General features: G+C 38.2%; 1 protein-coding gene across 1 annotated transcript in view; it reads right to left on the bottom strand.

The window, feature by feature from the left end:
• Positions 1-27,124, bottom strand: part of LOC150089475 (uncharacterized) — an 86,326-nt gene that overhangs the window by 44,954 nt on the left and 14,248 nt on the right. The window contains exon 2 of the mRNA XM_090389512.1: positions 4,175-4,396. Coding sequence (XP_090245638.1) covers positions 4,175-4,396 — 222 coding nt within the window. The remainder of the gene's footprint in view (positions 1-4,174; positions 4,397-27,124) is intronic.

Raw genomic sequence — 27,124 nt, 5'->3', positions numbered from 1 at the left:
AGAATTTTCAGCCCGTACATTCACATGTGCAAATCGGTCCGTGAACCACTTCTGCAGATGTAATCCATTAGTGCAATAGGGATCAAGATAATGTGCCTGAAACTTTCCTCCTTGATCAGTGTGATGACAGATTTCAGGATATAATGAAGCAGTGTAGAGATATTTATTTGAGACTCGAGAACTACTGTAATTTGATGCTCGATGTTGAGGTAGATGAATTGGTAAGATGACAGAAGCCACGCTTCCCCTCAGTTGGGGAACAGACAACCATAAGTGGACGACTATGTAAATCAGAAATTTAATAAACACCAAAAAAGCCTTTGCTTATAATCACACTGAACTAATTATTTGTAAGCAATATCAGCTAAAGCTATTAGCTATCCTTAAAGATGACTACATTCCACATAATACAATTCACGATATTCAGGGCCGAGTTTAATACTTGTTCTCCACAGACACTACATTCACTCTCTGTGAAAAAGAGAATTGTCTTTTAAAAAAGTAAATGTGCAAAATATTTACAGCAACTGCATTCTAGCTAAGCATTAGGGCTCTTGAAGCTAGAAAAACAATGGTTTTCTAGTTCATTATCTAGTTCATTGGTAATACGCACCTCACAAACCCAACTTAACAACTCTGCTCCAGTTACAACTTAAAATTAAAAGCGTAAACTTTTTTTTTTAATCGTTAAATTATTGTAACCGTCATAAAGAAAGACAGTAGCAATACCTCTTATTAAAAATGAACTTTATGCAGTATATGTACGCTACTGCATGCCGTTAAGTTAGTGATGACCGCATGACCCTTAGTTTACAGAATTCGAAGATTCACAGAATTGCTTCGTGATGTTCTCAAAAATTAGGAGACCCTGCGCTTCCATAAACTGTACACAAGCAGACTGTATAGAGACTTCGGCTGAAAGAAGAACCGATACAGGCCATGGCAGCGTTGATTTGTAGGTTATTCAGAAGCTGGAATAGATAATTAAACGCTACGTATGGATTCTGCATTACAATTCTTAGTGTGGTTGGAAATCGATGACCGTGACTGCTAATATCCATGACTACTGTGACTGATGACACTTAGCTCGCCGCTTTCTGAAATTGATGACGAGAAGTATTGGTAATGCTTCTGTGTTGCCTGTTGACACGTCAATATAATGTTCTCGGCGGTGGAAGAGAATTATTTGGCAATCGCTGTTATCACGAAGTTCAAATTCGATTATTATATTTTGTGACCCAGCTTTTGTACGAATTAGTTTATAATAAACCCCCAACTTCGCCGTATACACGAGTTAAATAATTTCCTATATATTGTACTCGTAATTATTTACAGGAAATAAGATTCCAGCTAAGAAAATATTGCTTTCAATACCAACAAAAATCACTCCTCAGGTTTAAATAAAAAAAAAGGTTGTGCGCGCGCGCCGAACACGAATTGAAATACAAAGGAGAAATCTGTGAAACTTCTTTAGAATCTTTTGAAACGTTTATTATTTCGATGTGGTTTAATATTTTACAAATCTCTCTCCTTTGTACTCAACGGAGGTGGTTTCGGTGGTCGCATTGCACATATACGTGCTCTATACGCCTTACAATGCTCACTATTAGTCTTGAATTATATTTTTTTTTTTTTTTTATAAAATGCGGTATAAAATAACGAAAGAGATATTGTGGTTTTTAAATTTTTAAAATCAGACTGCTATAAGCTGAGATGTAGTGATTTAAAACGTAAAAGCGACACGCGTGAGAGTAACAACATGGCCGCGCTGTAGGGGTACTGATAGGATTATGCGTCGCTGCTACGTACGTCATTTTGTGTCACATTTTCGTGGCGATTTTTGTTAATCCACGGACGCAATTACTCCCATTTGAAAACTGCCTCGGGCGCGTCCTAAAGAAGTTTCACTTCAATACTACATCATTTAAACTAAACTGTGCATTTTTCAGTAAGAAATTGGGTAATATTTAGAAGATAACGAATTTTTACATAGCAACAAAGGTCATCTGTATCCAGAGGAGGTTCATTATAATGCACGAATTTATCAAAGAATCATAAACCCAATAGCAATATTTACTTAATGAAAAACAAACTTAAAAGAAACCTGTTTGGATACACAGCGCAGACAGCAGAAACAAGGTTAGAATATGCGAAGAATTGACCTACCATTAATTAATATGGTAGTGAAGGTTGTTTTTTAGTAGCGCATTGGCAACTTAGTACTAAAGATATTACTATGAAGTAATTTGCGAACGCGAGAGGTTAAATTTCTTGCACCTTAGATTCGTAACTCATTATGAAAGCAGTGATAGAGATGGCACAGATCTGTTTCCATCATTAATTACTTAGACACAATTTTGGTGGCGTGACCAGATCAAATTATGACAGCGATCCGGTCTATATAAAATGTTATACTACATCATCTTCTTGTGATAAAAGACAATTTATCTGTAATTCATGAATAAAAAGCATCTAGAATTCCAGCTTTGCGGGTTTATTCCTCAAGATATTGCCACGTACACTGTTTGAGTTTGATGTCGCCATTTCAAGATGAGAAATCAAGATCTTCTTTATAAAAAGAAGACTTCCAATGGAATGAAAATTAGTCCCTTTACCCAATGAACAATAGCCTATTATTATTCCGAGAATGCATCTATAAATGCGGTCTTGGAATAATAAGCCCAGTCAGTTGATCAATAATTACTGAAGTTTCTGGTAGTCGAACCTTCTTCAACAAAACCTGGTCCACTACATCCTCATAGGTCTCCTCCCATTCAGGCACATATGTTTGTCATAAGGCTCACTTTGACCAGATGAATTAGTAACTATGCGCGTTCTCGGGCAGATATACATGTTATGTCAGCTATAAACACACACACAGAATAAATCCTGTTTCATCAGTATGTAATCGAAACTCACACAGGATCGAAAAGAGTTTTCAAAGTTCCTCTAGTGAATGATGGGATACAAAACCGAATCTCCCAAATGAATGTCGAAATAACTGTCAAGAGTAATTGGGAATGACATACGAAATATTTAGTGGTGCTTCAAATTTAAATTTTGCTGCTTTTCCGAAGCAAACCAAAGTTGGCTGACCATATGATATGGCCAACCAACTCGCCCATCACCCCACCAAAAAAAAAAAAAAAAAAAAAAGGGCGATATATAGTTAACAAACGAAATTGAAGCTATTTATACTAGTCTGAGTTAACATTTTATATTGACAAATAAATTTTGCGGGGAGAATCCATTATTCTGCTCAAAGACTAAGTGGTGAGGTCCCAAGGTGTTCAGGATTTGCCGTCTTTAAGTTAAACGCTGGCCAGAAGAAACATGGACTTATTCTATCAAAAAAAGCAGCTATTATGGATCTTTTTCCTTGAACACACTCTACAACAACCTGGTAGGGAGTGTTTTAAAATTTCCAATGAATATATATATTATTGAAATTTATATAAAATTTTTAATTTATTTGTGATCTCTCCCTCTCTAATAATATCGGTACAATTTTAGAGCCGAATAAATTTTATTTTGTTATTTTTTTTCTTCTGTAATGGATTTTCCGTCAAACGGATTTCCCCTTCAAAATCCGTTTGACGTATGTGCTCCATTCTTTCCTTATAACTACAAAAGAAAAAATTATAATATTACTTTTGCACTCTAATACAAAGGGTCCGCGGCTAAAACACCTGACTGGATAACGGAGAGTCGAACTTGAAACGTGTAAACTTGTTTGCCTGGCTGTATAAAAATGCCACGGACAATCTAGGATTATTGAGTGGTGAATTGTGTCAAGCAACATAACTAACTCAGTGCCAACCATCGTAGAGTGCTACAGCAGTCTCTCTCGTTCGTGCAACATCTTCTTACGCCTCTTCTGAGTACTTTGGTAGTCTACACGTGGTATTTTCTGACTGATCTCGATCATACAATACGATTTGCTGCGCTATTTTGAATATTTTCGAATCTAGCTTTCCAGGGATTGTCTTCTAAATTACCTCACAGGCTTATGGTGCAATTATTACTTAGTAAATCACTGACAATTGGCCAGAAACAATAATAAATGGTTAACCTCTGCTAACAGTCCTGGCGACAAATATACTATTGCTAAGCTAATTACTAAGAGGTACTTAGTAGAACAAACGCCATTTTGATTACGATTAAGCCTACTTACCGTTAGTGAGGCTTCCAGCTGAATCCAAGAAGGTGTAGGGAGAAAGATAGTGGTGGAAAAGTGGAAACAGAGGAAAAGCAGATTCTCCCGTTGATTTCAAGGACAGGGTCCCCGCAGTGCTGCACCACAGACTAGGATAGTAAGTCGGCAGAGTGTCAGTAGGTAACAGGGGCAAAGAAGGTCGAACTCCACTACCTACAGCACTAAAGGTAGGGGTGATACCTGTAAAATAAAAATTAAACTACTTAGAAGTTATCACGTGGGCTACTGATGATGATTTAATAGTCCTCGGCATATTTGGAGTGGGTTATTGAACGAATAGAGAATAGCTGGATTTCTGATTAGTTCAATAACCCACCCCAAATGGGTGACAATTGCATTGTACCCATCTGTCATATGTGTATAACCAGTGTGGACATCAATAGAAATCCACATGAAACCAGGATGAACTTATTAACTTCCCACTGTGCTATCTTTGTGGTTTGTGCTTCTGTGTTAAGTGCCAAAGAAACTAAGGGTATGAGGCGTCGCAGCGTGTATTCTTCAGCATGTTTGCTGGACAAAACGTTTCAGGAGAAAAACCAAGCGACCTTCGTACAAGACGAACTAACTGAGTCACTTTGCCAAAATGTCCATAAATTTTTTTTTTTTTTTGATGGGATTAGAACTAAACCTTTACCATCTTGTGTGGGAGAGCGATGATTAACTATTCTGATACTGCCAGGGCCTTTGTGAGAGAACAGATCCTAAAATATAGGATAGAATCTCTCTCGGTAACAAAGGGACGGCATCATATGAATTTATTCATATTATTTTTGGATCTTTTGATGTACGAGAGAAAACAACATCTTCCTTTCCCATCCTTTTTATATAAATTCAAGAATTCTGGGTGAAGAAATAGTACGGGTCATGTCATCTGATCACTTATTCCATTATTATAAGAATAATTGTTCATTTATCTTTTAACTGCTGCTTTTAAGAGAAAATATGGGCATCACAGTTTGCAGCACCTGCAACGTACGAAGTCAGAAATCAAATATTCAAAATTCATAATTGGAGACGGAGATTGGTAGAGACAGATTGACTAGTAGAATTGGTGTTGACTTATTAGACGCTCGCTTCAGGAAGAATAAATAATTTGCTATAGCAGAACTAACTAACTAACCGTTGCGAATTTAAGATCGGAGACGTTGTCATTCCATTTCAGCGAAATGCATTTCTATATTCCGACTTATTGCTTGAACCTTAGAAGAAACAAGTTTAATATATATAGGTTTTTCTAGATTTCTAGAAATATTTGCTCAGCAGTTTTGGAAATCCCAAAGAATATAGTCAACTAAATTAAACTTCGCTCATATCAAAATTTAAAAGTTATTCACTTGAAAATTGCAATCGTTATTAGAAACCGAAAAGGATCACTTTATAGTGATCCTTTTCGGTTTAGATACAAACAGAATAGTTTATATACTGTGTGATGATATTTAACATTAAGTTCACTACATCAAATAATATATTCGTATTATTGTTGGTATCAGCTAAATGTTCAAAGGCTTGCGTAGCATCAGCATTAAAAAAAAAAAAAAAAATAGCATTATGATCAATGTATGCCAAATCACCATTTCAAGCCCCTGAGACTAGCACATGGGGTGCAGTCACTGTGTTACTCTTAAGGTGCTAATTCTTTTCTTCCATTTCTTGGAACAGGCCTGGATCTGACTTCTATCCAGATGAGAATTTTTATGGGCTTGAAATAAAATGATAGCATCAACTCTCATACATTCGATTTCAGATGGCCTCGGTTCAAGCCTATTAGAGGTTTAAAAAGGCTTTTTCCTGAATTGGAGTTGCCACACTTACATATAATGCTCGCGATTTGGCCTAACCAACTCTTTATGTAATTAAAATTTTTCCGCACTGGATAAATTCGTATAGATCGCAAATTGTACTCCATGTCTCGTCCTGGCAGCCAGATTTCCTGATAATCCCTAAACAAAACTGAGAGATGGTGCCTCCCGTGCGTGGCTATGATCAATTCTTTTTATTTCAAGTCTAAATGGAAAATACAAGGTGAGCAAAAGCCTGTGCATCTATATAGGCACAGGAGCTTTTTGCTAGGATATTTCCATACACACACATATTGGAATGAATTTCCAACTCCGCAGTAGCCTTCAACTAGTTCCGCCGTAAACAGGAAGCTGAATGGGTGCATGCAGCTATTGTAAAAATGGCGTTGCCAGCTGAGACCTCAGTTTACGTAATGATAGAACATTTATTTCCTTGTGGACACACACAAAGTCAAGCAGAAATTTGGGAAAATGTATCCCGAAATTCACATACTACATCGAGCAGTGTGGTAGTTAATTTATAGGTTTAGGGGCGGCTTGGAGGACATCAGTTTTAACAGGGGACAACGTGCTGGACATTTCTCATTGCATCATGATAAGTCCGAAAAAGCCAGTTTCGAAAGTATCACAGCAAGCAGGCGTCTCATATGACTGAAAAGGAAGGCGCTTAAAAAACATCTGAAGTTGCATCCATACAAGATAACATCAGTGCACAAACTATAAGACTGTGATTACGTGAAGCGTATGCAATATTGACGATCATTTCGAGACTTCCTTACAGTTAATAGAGAAGCATTCTGGAAGTCACCTTTTTCGGCGATGAAGCATTCTGTCTCGGGGTATATCAACTCCCGAAACAGAAGTGTGGTCAGGGGTTAATCACATTTCATGATGAAAATGTTGGGATATGGTGAGCAATATCAAGAAAACGAGTAATTGGTTCCGTATCCTTTGAGAACAATATCAGCTCAGAGCGCTGTCGTGATATTATTTTGTATCCCTTCATTGAACATTTAACCGAGGACGAAATTGTTAGGGACTACTTTCAAACAGGTCAGTGATTTGGAGTCGCGCGTTCTGGTATGAAACAACCAACAATTTAACATAAAATTGTTGGACATTACGGTCCTGTCCACTCTTGTGTTTACTTCAATTTCAATACACTGTAGCGAAGAGCTCTGCGTCGGATTGGTTATTCATAAATTAAAAGAATAAAAATTCGCTTTTTCTCTGCGATGTTTCTATTGCACAGCTGACTCAAAGGTGAATCTATAACGTCCTTGAATGCTTTCATTTCTCTAGTTATTTTCTCCAACAACCTTGTCTCAGCTAATCATTCAGTTGTTTGGAATTTAGATAGCTAGAAACGTACATACCAACGATTGATTCGGCCGGGTTTGTTGGCAAGTGTCGTGGATTGTCTTTGCTTCTGTATTTAATTCATTCCCACAATGACAGGGTTAATTTTGGAGGAGGAACTTCCTTCTGAGTTAAAGGCCCGTACTTTGCAGCCATTGAATCAACTTCTTTGTAAGGTCCTGTTCCTAAGTTTTATCCATTATTAATTCTTTAAGTAATAAGTTAAACTAGTACTGCTGTTATCCCTGTGGAAGAACTTTAATTTACCAATGGAATACTCGTAACCGCCATTTTTCAGACCATCAGAATAATTTATCCGGGTCTTGTTACACCAGCATGAAGTGGTTACTATCGCTAACCATTATCCCGGCCTTTATCATCGGCAAACTTTGACATTAAACTTGTTACACCGTCAATATCATTAATGGATGTCAGAAACAATAAGGACCCCAATCAATGCTACGAGCGGAAGGCAAAATATATTCATACCAGTGAAGAAAATCTTTATTGTACAGTAAAGATACAGATACAATAATGTGCCCGCCACAGCCAGGAGGCCAGGGGCTTGACAATGATATAGGGTAATATAAAAATATGTACAGTATAAGAATTTGCAGTATAAAAGATTACATAACAATTAAAAACGTAGCATTAGCCATTCAATAGATACGAGTATGTATAGTTGTGAGGCAGACAGTACACCAAGGTATGTGCATAATATTTAAGCACATATTTAAGCATATTCACACGAGTCAGAATTTTTCACAGTGCCAAATTGATGTTCGGTATCGTCTTTTCTTGTGAGACAGTTCGTCGATTTGCCTGCGACGTGCCGTTATGCGCCTCATAGGAGATAGTAGATGGAGTTTTCAGTATGAGTCGACATCAGGGGCCAAACAAAAGGGGAACAAGTTCGGCCAACGAGCGCCTGTAATTGCGATCAGAAGCGAATTTCTGCAGGTCAACTCCGATCATTAGCAGGGCTTGTACTGTAGGAAGTACTTGTCCAGGTAGGAATCTGTCACTGATCTTCAGCCTGTTCCGTTGTAGCTGAAGAAGAGGGGTGGCTCGTAAGGAAGGAAGTGGAACATGCCACTGGCATATATCCCAGAAGTCAGGGGAGTTGATTTTTCCAACCAGCATTTTGACTGTGGTCGCAGTTCTCCTCATGCTGATTATTTGAGGCAGCCGCGGGATTTGGAGTTGGTCGGCCATGCTGGTGGTCCTCTGCTGAGGGGGGAGTCGATGTTTGTGGGTTGCCCACTTCAACATCCAGTATTCACTGGCGAAGATGGGCTTCATGAGAGAAGGTACTGCGGATGCCCATATTTCAGAGGCATACAGAAAGGTAGGATACACAATGGTTTCCAGATATCTGATTGTGGTTCTTGCGTCTGTGTTATGAAGAAGATGTTGACGGGCAATCCAGCGCATTCGGTTGATCTTGCGTAGAACACATTCGATGTGACAGTTGAACCTAAGGTTTGGGTCGAAGGTTACACCGAGATCTTTGTGTTTAGTAACACTTGGAATAACTGCACCCTGCAGTGAGGGTTGTATGGATGTGGGACACTTCTTCAGAGAAAAAACCATAATAACGGATTTTTGGGGGTTCAGTTTGAGACCGAAATGGATGAGGTGGTTAGAGAAAGCTGTGATCTTATTACAGATTTCCGATGTGATCACTCCCCTGTCGGCTGATGGTGGTATTTCCGTTAGGAACTTTATATCGTCGGCGTAGGTAATGACATCATCTCTGTTACACACAAATGGAATAAGGAGGGCGGTAAAAAGTAACCCCGATAAAACGCCACCTTGCGGCACACCAGCATTGATGGATCGGGTATAGCAGAGCTTATGATGAGTGAGGTACACTGTTCTATTCCGGAGGAGCGAGTGCAGAAAAGCGAAAACGTCACCTTTGATCCGAAAGAAATTGGTTAGGAGATTCAGAAGGGCTGAGATGTTGAGGCTATCAAAAGCAGCTTCAATATCGGCATAAACAACCGCCATTTCTGATTTGGCCTCAAATGCATTTAAAATTTCCGTTTGGACTGCCAGAAGGTTGGAGACAGTTGATCTATTAGGGAGAACATAATGGAGTTGTTTTGATGATTGTGGAAGAAGATGGCGTGTTATATGCGGAAGAAGGACTTTTTCCAGTAGCTTTAGGAGCGTGGATGAAGTGGAAATCGGTCTATAGTGCTTCGGCTGGCTTGGTAGTTGAACTTTAGGTAGTGGGGCAAGACTGTATTTGCTCCAGGATGCAGGAAACACTCTATGAGAGAGGATGGAGTTGAACAAGTAGAGCAGAGGATCAAGGATATATGGACTGAGGCACTTTACGATGAAATGCGGGACTTTATCGATGCCAGCGGTGCATGACGGACGCAGCGAGTTGATGGCTTGACGAAGCTGCTGTCGATCGATTTGAATGGAAAACAGCTCATCATGTGGACTAGAAATGGGGTCTGGTTTGTAATCATATGGTTGTGTAATGTTGTCTTGGAATCTGGCTACATAGTTGATCCATTCAACTGGATTGAAATTGCAATCTGGTTCAGAGTTACGGGTATATGGCTCTTTTCCTTTGGATAAGGTCTTGTCAGTATATTCTTTAATGGCTTGCGATTTCAGTCTGTTAAACAGTGCTCTAGCTTTGGAGTACTGAGTTCGGTCATATGCTGTACCAGACTGTTTCCATTGTTTATGGAGGGACTGTTTGCGCTTGAAACTGTAATTTAGCTCCGAAGACCACCAAGCATTAGTTCTAGCGGAGATACTGACCTGTTTAGCTGCTGAGAACATAGTAACAGTGTGCAACCATCTAGTTAATATGTCTAGAGCCAGTTCCGGATCTCCTGATTCGAGAACTTCCCAGGGAATTAATCTTGTTGCATAAAGGCATCTGTTCGGTTGTAGGAAGGCGGGAGAGATGATGATCTTCCTTTTGACGTAGTGGGAAACATTAAAGTTGGGCGTTGGGAGCTGCAATAGGACTACGATGGGTTCATGATCGGATTCAAAGTGAGTTTCGGGTTTAATGTCGACGCTACAGGAACCAGACGATAATATGAGATCCAGGCGATGAAGACCTCTAGTTGGGCCTTCATTTATGATCCTGAGGCCACTAGGTGCAATCTTAGCCATAAGTGACTCATGAAGATGTTGGAGATTTGGTGGTAAGTTAAAATCTCCACAGATGAGGTGGATAGCAGATGTGTGAAGCGTATTTATTAGCCAGGATGCAATATCATTGATTGTCTGAGCATCGGGGGTTGGGGGTGTATATATTGCACCGAGATCTAATAAGCAAGAGTTGATCTTGACCGTTACTATCAATGCTTCGAATAGATTGGATTTGCTGGAGACTGCATGTACGAACTCAAGTCTACTGGCATTTATGATAACAGCAACGCCGCCACCACAGGTATGAGAGCGGGAGGTGAAGAAAGATTTGTAACCAGCAGCTTGGGCGGAGGCAATTGATTCTTGTTGTGGTTCCAGCCAGGTTTCAGACATGCAGATGACATCAGCCATTTGGGACAGAAGCATCTGCTCAAGTGAACCCTATCCTTCTTGGCTGTGAAGAGTCTAATCGTCTGTACTGAATGTTGTTGTATCAAGAAATAATGATTATTTTATACATTAACATTTTATTTATAATGCTCTGTGTTTAAATTCATTGTTATTTATTTTAATAAAGACTTCAGCATTTTAAAATATTGATTAAAATTTCTGCATCATTCTACACAGAAAATGATTATTCGGTACTTGAATACATTGTGTTTTATGGGTAATTAGAAACAATTCATACTCTGTTGAGTAATCCACGTTTCTCGTTTTTAAATAATCCTTAATGGAAGTCGGTTCTTCATCATTATTCCAGTACGTGTGCCATTTTCAAGATAAATTTCTTTTTCTCTTCATTTATTCTTTTTTTTTTTTTGGATTAGCATAAGTACTTATGAATTAATTAATAGATTGATTGCAATTAATATATCTTGAAACCACGAAAATCCAAAACACAGAGGGGACATTAAAATCCACCTATCTGATCCAAAGATAAATATTTAAAATAAAGGTAAAGGCTGAAAATGCTGAAGATTTTAATGTAAATGTACTATCCTTAAGAAAGCCGTGATTTTATTCCTTGAGAGAATAAAATAACTACGGTTTTTCCACAAGCCTATATAAGCTCAAACAATTTAAATAATTTATTCAGGAGTGGTAACAAACAAAATTGCCCCCATGTTCAAAATACAGAAATTTTTTCCTTATTTCTTTGGATGTAAAAGTTTTTCCTATGACCTTTTACAATCCTGTATAATAACGCGCCACTAAAAGACACTCTCACTCTCTCTCTCTCTCTCGTTTTAATTTTTTTCTTCTTCCTGTGCACCGTAATCTCAAGCAAGCGTTTGTGTGTCCGTCCATCTTCCAGTTTTTGCTCCATTTTATTAATAATGCGAAATGCATTCTATCAGTTTCTTTATTTAACTTTTTTTTTGCTTAATAAGAAAACTCCCCACCCTTAGTTACCGGCAAGCGCTTTATACATCCGAACACCCACGTATAACAAGCTCCAGACATTTCTACCACACTGTGAGAGGGAGAGAGGAAGTGCGCAGTGTACGGGGATCACAAATCTGATTATCAAATAATATGCGGCAGACTCGTACGACGAGATCATAAAAAAAGCAATCAAAGGGGCAATAGGGGGGGGGCTAAATCTACCAAAGAAACCTCTGCCTTTAGTGGTGCCCAAATCCTCTTTGGTAGTGGGGGGCTCTGCGGTTTCCTTTCTCTGCCCAATGCCGATTGTGAGGCCACAAATTAATTGACACGTGTCGATACGGATTGAATCACTTGATAAGCACACTCAGGGTGCTTGCTGGGCGCGAGCGTTGTTTCATCTTTTGTCCTTATGGGACCCGCACTAGGGACCGCGGATAAACGCAACAGTTGCCTTCTATTTACAGCCTGCATAGACGCCAAATAATATGGTGGGGGTTAAGACAAGGACTTCAGCCGAGTCGCGGTGACTGTGATATGCTACTGTGGAGGGTATAAAAGTGGGTGATTGACAGCCTCTCCTTCCCCCAAATCCTGTAGACAAGCTGTGTGTTCTACCAAAGCTGACAAGCCTACCTACCATGGCACACCTTAACAAGCTTATTAGCGCGACTTTGAATCTTTCCAACTCTCCCTGCTGCTGCTGCCGCATAGCAGGAGACAAACCGTATTATTTGCAGGAATATTTGCAGTAGGAACCACGTCAGATTTGTCTGTCGTATATAGCTCATCATAGAGTGGAAAATCTGCCTCGAATTCCCTTGGAGTGGAGTATGCCAAAACACAAATTTTCTCGTGTCAAATAAATCGAGTTAAAGGACGTATCGTGACTTCATAAAAAGTAATTTCTTGATCTGCAGAAGAAAACTTGTAATATCGCGGCTGTTAGAAAAGCATATGGTCACGTGATCACGCAACCCCCGTTGGTCCGCTCCTTCGTAATATAACCAGGCTAAAAATCAACGGCGAGGAAGCTAAGGTCGTGAGGGATAACGTGTCAGCAATTACAATTATTGTAAAGTCAGTTTGAAACTGACTTTACAATAACCGAATGAAAAATCGAATTTTCAAGAGAAAATACAAGACTCAACCCCTTTGTAGAAAGGGGTTGAGCCCTTTCTACGATGTGCGGAATAACAGCGGGCGTAGCCGTAGCGCTAGCCATGAGGACTGCCAGGGAGTAATCGACCAGAACATTAATTACCAAGTTCCTCACTAGTAATTAGTCTCTCTCTGAAACTTTAAAATAGAGGCAATTATTATAACTGAGCAATCTTTCCTCGTATTGTTGAAAAAAAAATAATAAATAAACTTGTCCTATATACGAGGTTACCATTTCCAAAGCGTGCTAGTGTGAGAATCTTACCACGTATCAAAACTCTTAAAATACAGAATTTTTCATAAGAATCTAAATAAATCCAAGATATTAATGTGCATTTCATCCCATTTCTCTTCTGCATGGGGTATTATGGACATCATCATTTGATTGTAACAACAATTCAGAATTGGCGCCTCTCTGATAAACGGAGTTTTGCGATTAGGTCTGTATGGTACTTCAGCTGGCGACAACACGAGTCTAGCTTTGTTAACAAGATTATTGTGTAGGAGTCAGCCTTCCTAACGAAACTGGACAATAAAATTACTTCTTTTTTTTCATTCCTACTGATGAGTAGGCGATTCACTGCAGCTTATTTTTTTTCCATAGGCTTTTCATCCAACTAAGATTACACATGAAAATGCTCCTCAGCTCTCGCTTTTACAGCAGTAACTGTCTCGGATAGATAAGAGAAAATGTCCTCGTCTTGAGATAATGCAAGAACATATCTCACGTTTACTTAAACGGCGGTATTTTGAATTCCAGAAGAAGAAGGCTATATTGAAGAATATTCCATTCGAAATGGTAGTAAAAGGCCAGCGAAAAATTACGCGAATGGACAGTTGAGAAGATCTAATGGATGGCAGGTCATCACTGAAAGGGAAAATGAGCAGAGCGAAGATCTCCAGTGTCTTGACACGTTTTCAATCCGTTGGTAAATGGGAGAGGAACGAAAACAGCAAAAATTACAAGCTATTTTCGTTCCCTGTCGAGGTAATCTCGTACGCTTAAAGATGCTACAAAACATCGGATGATAAAAGTTGAGCAAATAACTTTTATCGCCGTAAAGGTCAAGGGTGTAAGTTGAGTTTGTGATCAAAGTGTTGGTAAACTGGTGCAACCATTTGAACAAATAGTTGCGCTGCCTACCGTTGACACGAGGATTAACTGTAAGCCGCAGATTTATGGTGATTGAATGAGATAGGAAATCACTACCGCACTTTGTTTGCATGCCGTGACGTCATCAAAAAGCAAAACGAGGTGGTTGGACTTTCATTGGCTCAGATTTTCTTTGATTAGCTGACTCTGCTCTAAATTTACAGCGTACCTAAGCCGACAGGTGGCGATAAATCCAGAAGAGTGACACCAGCGAAAACATTTTATAGATGTCAGCATGAAGTTCCTTGTGCATTCTGCGCGTCAAGTACTCGAGGACTTGTGTATCTTAGCAACCGACCTGTTAATTTTTTTTCTGTGCGACTTAGATTTTACAACGAGGGCGAGGTGGTTGCATTGTAATATAAACCATCGGTACTATCTCATTGTTACCAAAGTTAAGCTACCGAAGCCATATTTGTCTTGGGGTGTCATTTACTGCCTGCACTCTCCCTTATCAGCCCGACCAGGTGCGTAGGTAACGCCTGGCAATAGAGAGATCGTAAAACAAAGCGTGTTGTTGGATTTGGCAAATTAGATATCGGTAATTTTATGAAAACAAGACAGAGCTTCGAAACCCGCTTCCCTATCAGATTACAAGCGATTATGAATGGAAAAGAGCAAATGGGTTAGCTCCAGATGCTCCATTACCCTAACTAAACATTTCGGTATTGGATTAACTGTCATTTCTATTCTATTAACCACAGGTTTACTAGACAATGGAAACTAACAAATCACTTTCAACCTTCAAAAAGCATCCCTTCCCCCAACCCTGCTGTCGTCATTTCCATGATTCGCTACTCCACAAACACCTATTCTGAGTTCCTGTTGGTCCTCTATTACACAGTTTGCAGAAAGCGACGGGCCTCACTCTGCCTCGTTCTTTCAGTAAAGCCCTAAAATAACAGAAGGAGCGACTAAGGGCCATGAAGCGAGTATGTTGTATCTGCACCCTGTGTAGTCCATATCCCAGTTGTTTTATTTGCGGGATAAAAACCGGAATTTCCTGGAACAATAAAATCAGCTACTTTGCATCGACCTTCGAAGTTAAAACTGGCTTCAGAGTTGGGAATATTGTTAGTGGATTTGAACGCCGTAGGATAAGTCATGCTAATATTACAGAAAAATGTAGCTTAGAAGTAGGCAAAGTTCAGATGCCTATGGTATCTACCAGTAATATTCAAGGAGGCTACGAAGGGTAGCGTCAAACTATCATGGCTAATCATAAAATCATCATTGGATTTAGAAGTAATCATATGGATTGGAGAAGTTCCAACGCCTCGTTAATCCACAAAGGGAAAATTTCGGGTTGCTTTGAGACGTTTAACTTTAGACCGGTTAGTAAGGGAAAGGCCTGAGGTCTGTGGTCAAGGGTACATGAAAGGAGGATCTTGAGAAGTGCCCAAATGGATCACAACGCGTCTATTTAAAAGGAAAATCTTGCCTAACCACATCTTTAAATGTCAAGAACCATGAAGGACTGTTACAATCTACTATTCATCCGAACTATTGGGATTAAAGGTGGAGTATCAAGTTTCGGTGCTGGGGCCGTTTTCTCTTGCGATTTTCTCGAATGATATCGACAATACAATGAAGGATATGAATGTAGGGAGGGTGGTTTAACGGTTCAAATCAGGATGTTCTCCTTCAGAATGATTTGGCTCTTCGTGGAAGGTCGAAGAAATGGCACTTACGTTTAAATGATGCCAAATATAAGGGCTTGCATTTAATGTGTTAAGAGATATTACGTGGTTGCTCAAAGAACTGAATGTGAATCAATAACACTAATTAAACCACGTGAACTATTGCTATTGCGTGAAATTAATATAAGGGACGTCCACATGAGGGATTACACATGTGTGGATTCAACAGCTTAGAAACAAGGCATCTCAGTGGGGATCTGATTGCGGCGGATACATATAAGGAAATAGGCGTGGGGTGTTAAAACATCCCATCCCTACCCACATAGGAAATTTATAACGTTCCCTCCCCTCAGTGAGACAAATAAAAATTCGGACTTTTCGTAATGTATTCATTCAAAGAAATGATTCGCAACCATTTAAATCTCTGAAATAAATTGGACTGACAACGAGTTTGCTACTTCTCTGTTGCATATATGGTCACGTGTTAATAATATGCAATGAAAAAACAATATTCGTCAAGGCTGCGCACGTTTTTTATTTTATTTATTTAACCAGGTGGACCCTGCCAAAGTCTGGCAACCTCACCAAATTACAGTACAGTTTGATCATCCTGGATTGATACAATTTGCATCGAATGCCATACAAAATGCAGAGAGCGATGAGTACGCTGTTCCATGGCACGCTCTCACCAGTTGCAGAACGAAGTTACCTCCCATCCTACGCTTGCTCTGTAATCTTTCGTTCTATTTATAGATTTCATCCGTCTCTTTGCTCATTTTCTTATAAAACCCTTCTTTCAAAAATGTGTCAAAAATTCTTTAAACACCACGAAAATCCTCCTTTGTTTTAACTGTACAGAAAGGTGTGCGTGCATCCGTGTATGTGCGCACATTTCATTTTCTTCTCGGTGCAGAGTTCTTTGTGCGCCGCAGAAATCTTGGAGAATAAACTTTCCTTTCGGAATGAGATCGAACACAAACGGGAATGGGAATTGATTCCCAAAGACGACATTCGAAGTGTGTGTCACGCACATTTAATTGAATTTCTCTTCCCCCCCCCCTCACACACACACACACACACACACACACACCTAAATATGACGTAGTTTCAGCAATTGGAATTTTGTGTTCGAACGAGCACGCGTATGGCAGGAATGCGATGTGATGTACTGCTCGGGTTCCTATAGCAACACTTTCCGTTGTTTATGATGACAACGGATATTAGACAACGTTGTTACGATGATTTTTTTTGTTTTCTATTGGAGCGTGCAACAGAAATTACAAGGAACAGGCGTAGTATCGATAGAATCGAATTATACGGAACAGGTTTAGTCTTAAATAAAAATTTCTATACACAAAGTAGTTCTCTCACCAGTTATCTCTGAAATGAAAAAGTTTCACGCAGCCAAATGCTTCATATTCACCGCTGAAATAACATACGCGAAATATTTATCCACCGCTGACACCGGAAACATGTTAAATACGAAGTGTCACGTTGTAATTGTAAGGTCCCTTCCCAACCGGCCTCCACCTTTGTAAACAAGGCCATTTCGTTTTTTGGGACAAAGTTTGGAATATTCTAACAGTTTAATACGCTTTTGTTAATTTAGCAGAGAGAGAGAGAGTGTGTCGGCTAAGCAGCAAGCATGTTTATTTTTCATAAGACAACGAGTTTATGATGAAATACAACATAAATTCAGTTTTAATATCTAATAAAACTTTAATCTGCAGTCTTAAAGTTAAGGGAACGAGCATTCGCTGGAGAAAATGTATTAGATTTGGTAAGAAATATGACATTTTTCGTGGTGAGAGTCTCTCCGGTATCTTGTTGTTGTCTCTACGTTCCAAGCTGACTCAGACCGAACAAGACTCTGAAGAAGTGGTAGAAAAATCACACAATGAAACGTTTGTTTTGTCTTTTTTTTTTTCTTAGGAAATAAAAGAAAACTGTTACAGAGCAAGAAAAACAGTTTCTTAACTTTAAGACTGGGTGTTAAACAACGGAATTAAGCAGAATAATATAGCATTAAATAGTTAATAATTCTGCTATCATCGCGTTATCGAGAGACAGTTAGATCTACTACTTGATTGTAAACTGTTTTTCCCCACCTTCCTTTGTGGGTGTTTGCGCCCCCCACGACTTAATTAGCTTAATTTCAGTTAATTAATGAAGAGCACGACCTTTTCAATTTTAAATATCCATGAAAATTAATGCATGGCTATTTTGATATACAGCCAGATGAGTTGGCCCTTTTATAGTGCTTCTCCCCAATTAATACAGTTGTACACTTAACTGGACAGTATTTTATCAATATTTATGTAGTTACCACCGGATATCATTCAAAACCTGCCACGATACGAGCTAGAGCGTAATGGTAATTTTAATTTGGCCACTTCCCTCCTTGTAAGAAATTCAACTATATCTTATTATAGAGAAATGGATTGTATTTTTCCCTAGTAAGTCATCGTTAACACTAGCTAACATAAAAAAATAAACAAAAATAGCCGCGCGTGTACCTTGTACGCACGAAAGATGCTTTTTTTATGTGAAAACATTTTTTACAAAAATCAAAACCGTTTAAATTTTTAAAATCTAACAGATAGAACCGAAATTATGAATGATGTAACGTTTTATGCTCACGCCCGCTACTTATTCTACCGAATCAACGTTGGTGACTAAGTTAGCGTCATTTGGGAAGTGACGTCATTTCCGTCTCGAGTTTTCGTTACCAGTTGGTTTTACTTCAGTCTGAAAAATTAAGTAGGTGCCGCCAAAGATGTTTTTATATAAAAAATTTAAAAAAATACTTAAGCAGGCATATTTTGATCCGTATAATTCAGAAACAGAAGAACGAAACAAAGAAATGGTCCTCAGGTCACAGTTTTACTTAAATGGCATAACACAGGTCCCAGAATTTTCTAAAGGAGTGTTCAGTATCCTTATGCTTTTATCATCATGTAGTGGTATTAATTTGATAATCATTTATAACCCCTACATGGAATCCCCACTGTCACTACAGATCTTTCAGAATATGTTATGAAATAAAGGAAAAGAAAAAAACATAAAACAAACTGTACATAACAAATTTTAAAGGTATAAAAGAGGTCGGATCCCATCAATTACTACACATTTAATATATCCATACTGAAATCTTGAGGTGCCTTTTAAGGAACTGCATTAAAATGGTATGTGATTGGGTTTAACGTCACTCATATAAGTTTTACATTGGATTAAATCGATATATTTTAAACCAATATTAGCAGTCCATTGCTCGAAATATCAGTTTATTTACAGCAGAGTATTTAAATAAAATATGCCGTATTTTTAAGAAAGAAAATATGACTCTTTCGAATATGTGAACTGTTCCGTTTCTTTTAACTACTTGAAGACTGAGAAAATGTTAAATCTTTTAAAATAGGTTCAGTTCTCTCAAAGATAAACCGTTTAGATTATCAAGTAGTTATTCCTTAATCTACCATTTCATGAGAAAACGACCGAATAGTTTTTTTTTATTTAGCATTTAAGTAAAAAGTAATTCACTAGTTGAAGATAAATTTCTACAAAGCAGAAAGGTGTTATATATAACACCTTTCTGCTTTGTAGATACATATTGAGTGAAAGAGATTCCACAAGGTACTGAATTATCAATTGAGTGAAAGAGATTCCACAAGGTACTAACTACCGTGGAGATCTGCTAACACGAAGTTAGAGCTGAAATTATGTAAAACTACCTTAATATTAACGCTGCAAATATAAGCGATCCAGACTTTTATATACAATGGGCGCATTCAGATTCTTACTTCTTCAAAGACTAAGTTCCTTGGTAGTATAGTAAAGGAATAGATCAACTGATCAGTTACCAATGATTGAGTGCCTACGAACTGATCAGTGATTGCGAATTAAACACAAATGCAAAAAACTTCGGGATACGAAACCTGGTTGTTGAACCTTAAGCAACATAGAGCACATTTCTAAAATGAAACAACCAATCATCTTCCCTTAATTTTCTTCTCAGTAAAGTCATTTCAGTAACAGAAGAAATCTTTGTAATTACAGAAAGATCTAAATTGATTCGAGGTCATTTTACACTCGGAATTTATCAGCCCTATTAAGAAATAATTATCAGCTATCTTAAATAATAAAATTGACATCTTTAATGTTATTCAATCTGCATATGCCAGCATCTTGGTTTGATGGGCAGAACCAAATTAACAGAGCAACTGACTGCTTCCTTATCAGAGTTGTCTTGGCTCTAATTCAAAAACAACTCCCATCAAACGGAAATCTTCCCGGGTCTAAATTCAGATTGTTTCCTACTCCCACGCCCCTGCTACGTTGACGGAATTTCCTTCACCCTTCGCTCTACAAGAGACAGAATTAACTGAGCCCAATCGTTTCCTCAATACACTGTTTTCCCTCATATTTAGATAAACCGTCCTTAAAAAAATTTCTATGCGATTTCAGTAAAATTGAATTATAATAATATTTTAATTTAATGCAATAACTGAAAAAAAGGGTTTAAAAAAACAATCCCGCAAGACTCAATATGGCATCTGGATAATTTCATCCAAAAACAACAGCTAACCCCTCGTTAGAGATGAAAGTCATTTTAAAGCTTATAAATGCACAAATCCACAAATTGTATTAAAAATGTAATTATGAATTTTCTTAGAAACCGAAGAAAGAAACAGTGCAGCTCTATCTGGTATCACTCTGAAAGACATCTAGATGGAAATTTATTCTGTGCTCTCGTGTTGAGAACTCGACACAATACTTCCTCTCACTCATTAATCTCATTCTGCGCTTCCGGCCCACGAATTAAATTTCAGCCATCTAACCTTGTTTCCATTTTCCTAAACCGGAAGTTGCATTATTCTCAGCCCCCTCTGGTGTTTCTGTCTCTGCCTCGGAATGTGAAGAAAAAGCCGGCTCTTATTTATTTTGAAGACAATTGAGTAGCTTTAAAACGCTTGTTTAGTTTAAACTATAGTGTACAGATTCGTGCGTTTGGTTTTTCTAATGTGATAGCTCGAGCGACAGGAAGTCACATTCGTAGTGAGGGTTCGGCTTGAATACGGAGAGTGTCGTTTGTAAGTTAGATCACTGGCGGTTTGCTCCGCTCTCTTCGTTTGTGCAATGAGTAAGGCTGAACATCGGCATGCTAAATAACAGGACCGGGCGTGGTGAGGGTGGATTTCAACCCACTCCCTCCATCTCAACGCCACATAAGAATTGGGAATAGAAACATTTGCTTGTAGGCGAATTTCCCAATACTACTTCATTAATTCATTCTTCATAACGCAGAACATTTGTTTTGAATTTAAACTTCAACAAATTTTGCAAAATTCTCAAAAAGAAAAGAATTACTGCGGATACTGTGTTCCAATATGTTTTGAAACGTAAAAACTGGGAGTTATCCCTCCACTTGAGATTGACTAACTGAAAGTTTTTTTTTTTTTATCACTGATCGGATTAAAGGGCATTTAGAAAACCAAAACCTCACTAAGTGTTGTTAGCGACGTGTTGGGTAGATAAAAGATGAGAATTGTGTAGCAAATAGACTAATTAGTATTAGTATTAGTAACGGCCGCATGGTGCAAGAAAGCCTATGGCTTATGCTGCACCAGCCAAAAAAAAAAAAAAAATAAATAAAAATAAAAAATAATAAAAAAAATATAAATCCGAACAAAACAATGATAAAAACAAAAAAAAATAAATAAATAAATAATAATAATTAATAAAATAAAAAATAAATAAAAAGGAAATTAAACCTATCATCCTATGTGCTTCCCTTACCCGAAAGTACTATCCAGATGACCTTTGAATTTCCCCAAACTGTCGGCCTCTACCACCCATGAAGGCAACTTATTCCAGTAATTTATAACTCGCTGGCTAAAATAGAACTTCCTGCAATCCAATCTAAACATTTCCCCCCGTAACTTGAATTTATGTCCCCTAGTTCTAGCATCATTTGTAATCTTGAAAATTTTGTCCTCATTCATTTTACTGATGCCTCTCAGAGCCTTAAACACCTCAATCAAATCTCCTCTAAGGTGTCTAGTTTCCAAACTCTGCAACCCACATATTCGAAGTCTTTCTTCATAAGGACGCCCTTTTGCCGATCTCACCAGGCGAGTTACCCTTCTTTGCACCCTTTCAAGAAGCTCGATGTCTTTCTTCAGGTGCGGTCTCCATACTTGAACACAGTATTCCAAGTGTGGTCTAACATAAGCCTTATATAATGGGATTATCACGTCCCTATCTCTACTTGCAAAAGTTCGATAGATCATTGATAGGACACCATGGGCCTTCCTTGCAACCTGTTTACAATGCTCAGAGAATTTCATGTCTGACCGTATCGTAACACCCAAGTCCCTTTCCTCCAGTACTGGCTTTAGTTGAACTCCACCAAGTGAATAAGTTATTTTGGGATTACTGTTTCCCAGGTGTAATACCTTACACTTTGTTGGATTAAAGCACAGCTGCCATTTTTCTGACCATTCCTGAAGTCTATCTAGGTCTCTCTGAAGAAGCTCAGCTTGACAGTGATCATTAACTACTCTACCAATTTTAACATCATCTGCAAATTTAGACATCACGCCCTCTATCCCTTCATCAATGTCGTTTATGAAAATTAAAAACAACAGTGGTCCTAATACTGATCCTTGGGGAACCCCACTTCTTACATCAACCCAATCTGAGGAATAGCCATTTATCACAACCCTCTGCCTCCTGCCCTGAAGCCATCCTTCTATCCATCTAAGGATTTTCCCAGTGATTCCAACCTGTTCCAGCTTATAAAGCAACCGCTCATGTGGGACTGAGTCAAAAGCTTTGCTGAAATCTAAATAAACAATGTCGAAATTATTCCCTAAATCCAGCTCGTGAGTGACCCTTTCGAAATAGCGAACCAGATTTGTTAAACATGATTTTCCCTTTACGAAACCATGCTGAGTATCCTTGAGAATTTCAATTCGATCCAAATGATCCTGAATTCCACCCTTGATCATTGCCTCCATGATTTTCCCTACTACTGAAGTCAGACTGACAGGTCGATAATTTCCAACTTCACTTTTAGAGCCACCCTTATGTATGGGAGATACATTTGCACTTTTCCAATCCAAGGGAATCTCCCCAGAGTCTAATGATGCTCGCATAATTAGCCTCAATGGTTCAATGCACTCGCTTGCCGCCTCTCTTAAGATTATAGGGTATATTCCATCAACTCCAGGAGCCTTACTGGTCTGTAGGCTCGAAAGTTTTTTCATTAAATAATCTTGCGAAATTTCAATATCATTAATTACATATTTTTTAACTTCGCTCCCACAATTTCCCTTTGCCACAAAAGGCTTTTCATTTGTAAATATCGATGCAAAATAACTGTTGAGTTCATCTGCAACGGCAGCTGGTGTATTTATTACTATCCCCTTTCCCTTACATAAAGGTCCGATCTGGTTTGTCCTGCTCTTCTTGGCATTTATATATGTGAAGAATTCTTTATCCCCCCTCTTTGCTCTGTTTGCTAGTGATTTCTCATAAACTGCCTTTGCCTGTCGAACCTTTTCTGTGGCTCTATTACACATCACCTTGTAGCTGTTATAATCCGTTGGTCTATTTGATATCTAGATTATTCTAGAATAATCCTGAAATTTTAAAATGGATCGGAACTGCCATTCTGCATTTAAGGCAAAGGGAGGAGCTATGGAATCATATTTAGACGAAAAACCTCTCCAGGAACCAATAAAACACATCCCGGGTACTATGTAATCGTAGTTATTTTAAGAGTTTCCAGGGATTAATGAAAATAGGTTGAAAATTAGGTCGATCGGACTTTTCCTTCGAGTAATACTTGAACATCGGAAAATATTAATATGTACTGAGGGACTTAAGAATCGAAACTGATCCTGAAACATTCCTAGGAATCAAAAACATGCTCTAAAATTTTGGAGTCGATTTTACTTTTCCTTATCGAGTAATGTCCAAACACCCAACAATATTAATTTTAGATGGCTTTACAAGTCCTAAAACACTTTCTTCATTTATTTATAATCTTTCTTTCTTTCATGAAATTTTCTCCATTGGAAAGCGAGTTGTTACATGCGACTGGATGGATGGACAAATGAAGATACCGTACTCATTTGCGAGCGAGCTTAAAATTAACATAATTCAATCTTTTTAAAAATTACTTGCATTTTGAAACAGTTCTTAGATGAGTATTAAGTATTAAGAGAAAACTTGCTTGTTGTTAGATCAGTCGTCAAAAGTCAAAATTGAAATGAAAATTGTTTCTGCAGGTCGTTTGAATAGTTTTATTTTTTTTTTAGTAACAAAAATTATTTCTTTAGAAAGGAAAGCAGCTAGTAGTGAACGTTTCACGAGTGAAGCAATCAGAAGTAGCACTTCGACTTTTTAATCATTCATAATTGGTTAAATAAATATAATATTAATTACACTACGTTTATATTAATAAGCACTAGCTGTATGCTGCGATGAGTAAAATAATCCTGCGAGTTAGAGGCCTACACTGAAGGTAAATAAGAGGATCTTCATTTCTAAGTTAGCAAACGTGTGTGATATGATGAGTAAATCTTATCTAGTCTAGAGGGGGGCTACAGAGAACTACTTTCTCACACTGGGATTGTCTCATGCTCGAGATATTTGCTACTGTCTCATATTGCGGTATACAATCAGTATGCTGTGTTAATCAGGTGTTGACTACACGAAGTATAGCTGCTTCAGCTGCTAGTTCGTTGCCCTTAAACACTATAGAGATCCAAAAGAATCTCACGTCTTTCCTTTTACCCAGGAGTTCCGTTAATGTATGTTGGATCTGCGCAGGATTGGACAGGACATGTTTCTTTTGTTCTGTAATATGGTTAACGAATATGGCGGCGTTTAGGTGGATGATGGTCAAGCTTGGAGATGGTCTAGATTCATTAAATGAACTGTGTCAACAGTTCTCAACCCATGGATCGTAAGGGATTTAGGTTGGACCCACGTTTCTTAAGGATTAAAAATAGGTTTCTTAAAACTATCATATTTTTAATGATTTATAATTGTAGGTAAATGATCTTTTATTAGTTTTTTTCATCTTTTATGTTTATAACTTCAGTTTCTTAACAAGTATATGATTTGTAGGTGATCAGCATTTCTTTCAGCTTCCGAAGCTATGGCTTCTTAATGCTTATCTTATGGGACACCTGTCCATGACTGCCATAGATTCATCCCTTTTTTTCAATCAATCATGATCTGTGCTAACTTTCTTCTCGAAACCTAGGCGAGGTACAAAGTACTGTAGTAAAGAACTGACAATGGTTGCAGAAACAACTAATGACTATACCTTCCTGTAGTTCTCGCAGTACAACTGTATGTGAACAGCAATTTGCCGTATTGGTCTTCAGACAGGACAATAATCCGTTGCCGCTCAAAATGGCTGAGTGCTACTACTTGAGTGACATCGCTTTATAGCTGATCGACATTCGTGCAAATTTCAACCAAATTCTTCATGATTATTAATCTGGAAACTTCATGAAATTTCCATTAAGTTTATAATGCAATTGGATGCAGAAGTGACACTTGACCGCGGGAAAATTATCAACTGAATCACAATAATATAGTTCTTCCCCAAAGAAAAACATTCCATTTTGGGGAAACTTTGTCGGTTTTCTTTATTCTTAACCAGCGAATTTGCCCTCACAGACTGAAAAGATGTGCTTTACTACCAAGGAAAACTTGCTCTGTAGGAAACGATACTAAGAATGGTATGCGCAGAGATTAAGAATGATTTGTCATCGTGTTAATTTAAAACCTCAAAATTCTATAACTTTGGGAAACTAAAATATAGTTTTTACATAATTTAACAAATATACTTAAATGGGATTTAATCATATTTAAACTGATTCTAAAAAAATCAAATAATGGAAAGAAGTATTTGAGAAAGACAATAATACAAAGCTGCAACTGGATCCGTTTCCTTTCTCAGCTGGAAGAGAACTAGCGGGTAATACGGGAATAAAAACGATTGATTGAATAGAAAAATAAGTTTGAAGAGCTCGGATGCAAAAGGAAATGGGATGAGCAAAGAGTTTAGCTTGAAACAGAAGGAAGCAAAGTCCACCCGAAGATCCACCACGCTAGTGGCAGAAAGCGAAAAAGATTAAGTTACCTTCCTGTTTATACGGAAAGTCACTTTTTGTAATGTGTGTATGAATCGTGAGGATTCAAACCCATGATGTGCGTGTTTATCAATGCAAGCTATCATACCAACGGCCTGTAACTCGAATAGGGCAATCGATACTCCTTTAAAATGATCTTTTGTGCATAATTAACAAAACCGTTTTAAATTTAGGTTTTCGCACACCACATTAATAAATTTAAATGTGTGGTACGTGAGCGTTAAAGTCAAAACTTATTCTAGTTATTTCTCTCCCCTTACAAACTAAAACGATAAACTTATTCCCTTCTCACTGCTCCACACAGAGAAAGAACAAATGAGAGGGTAGAAACTGCAATAAGAAAACTACAGAAGCGCTTAAAATGTGTAAATTATCCACGAAATAAAAGAAAATAATTTAAGGAATTACGAGGAAAGACTGAGAAAAAATATAAACGATAGAAGGGGAGGGGGGAAATGATTGGAAAAAGACAAAGCACGGTGAAGAGGAGGTGAAAAGCAGAAAGGATATAAAAAAGAATTTTCTTGATACGCAAACAGAGAAAGCTGAAATGGACGCAAAACAAGGCAAATACAAGGACGAAATGAGGATTTACCAATTGGGACAAGGAGTATGCAAATAGAGATGAAACGCACGAAGGAAGAATGGCTTCCGACACATGGCCAAGCGGTTTTAATCGCGAGAAAGGTTACGTTTTCACGTAAATCTTCCCGTTCCGGAATATCCCTACAAACCCGAGGAATTTTGGACATTTGAAACAGCAATAACTCAGATCCCGGGAATGCCGTTGGTCAGCGAGCTCATAAACATACCTGCGAAATGCCTTTCGTATTTGGGTGTGTAATGTCTTTGGCAGATATTACTCCAAATATTGTGTCATGTCCGACTCGTGAATCTCGGCCGCAAAGAACACAAGAGGGCCCATTTGAATAAGCAGCGTGCTTTATGTCCGATACGCTCATCATCAATGGTGACTTGATAACGGATCTCTGTTTGTGACCCGTGCACTGTGATTGCCAAGAAACTATGGTAATAATCCAAACGCAACGATGCAGACGGTGGAAGCACATTAACCCTAATACGATCAGCGAGTCTCGTTAACA

This window comes from Mastigoproctus giganteus, chromosome 2 (genome assembly GCF_048544385.1).
Source record: "Mastigoproctus giganteus isolate SK-2022 chromosome 2, ASM4854438v1, whole genome shotgun sequence".
Taxonomy (NCBI): domain Eukaryota; kingdom Metazoa; phylum Arthropoda; class Arachnida; order Uropygi; family Thelyphonidae; genus Mastigoproctus; species Mastigoproctus giganteus.
The sequence above is the reverse complement of the archived record's forward strand: the minus strand, read 5'-3'. Positions and strand labels throughout refer to the sequence as shown.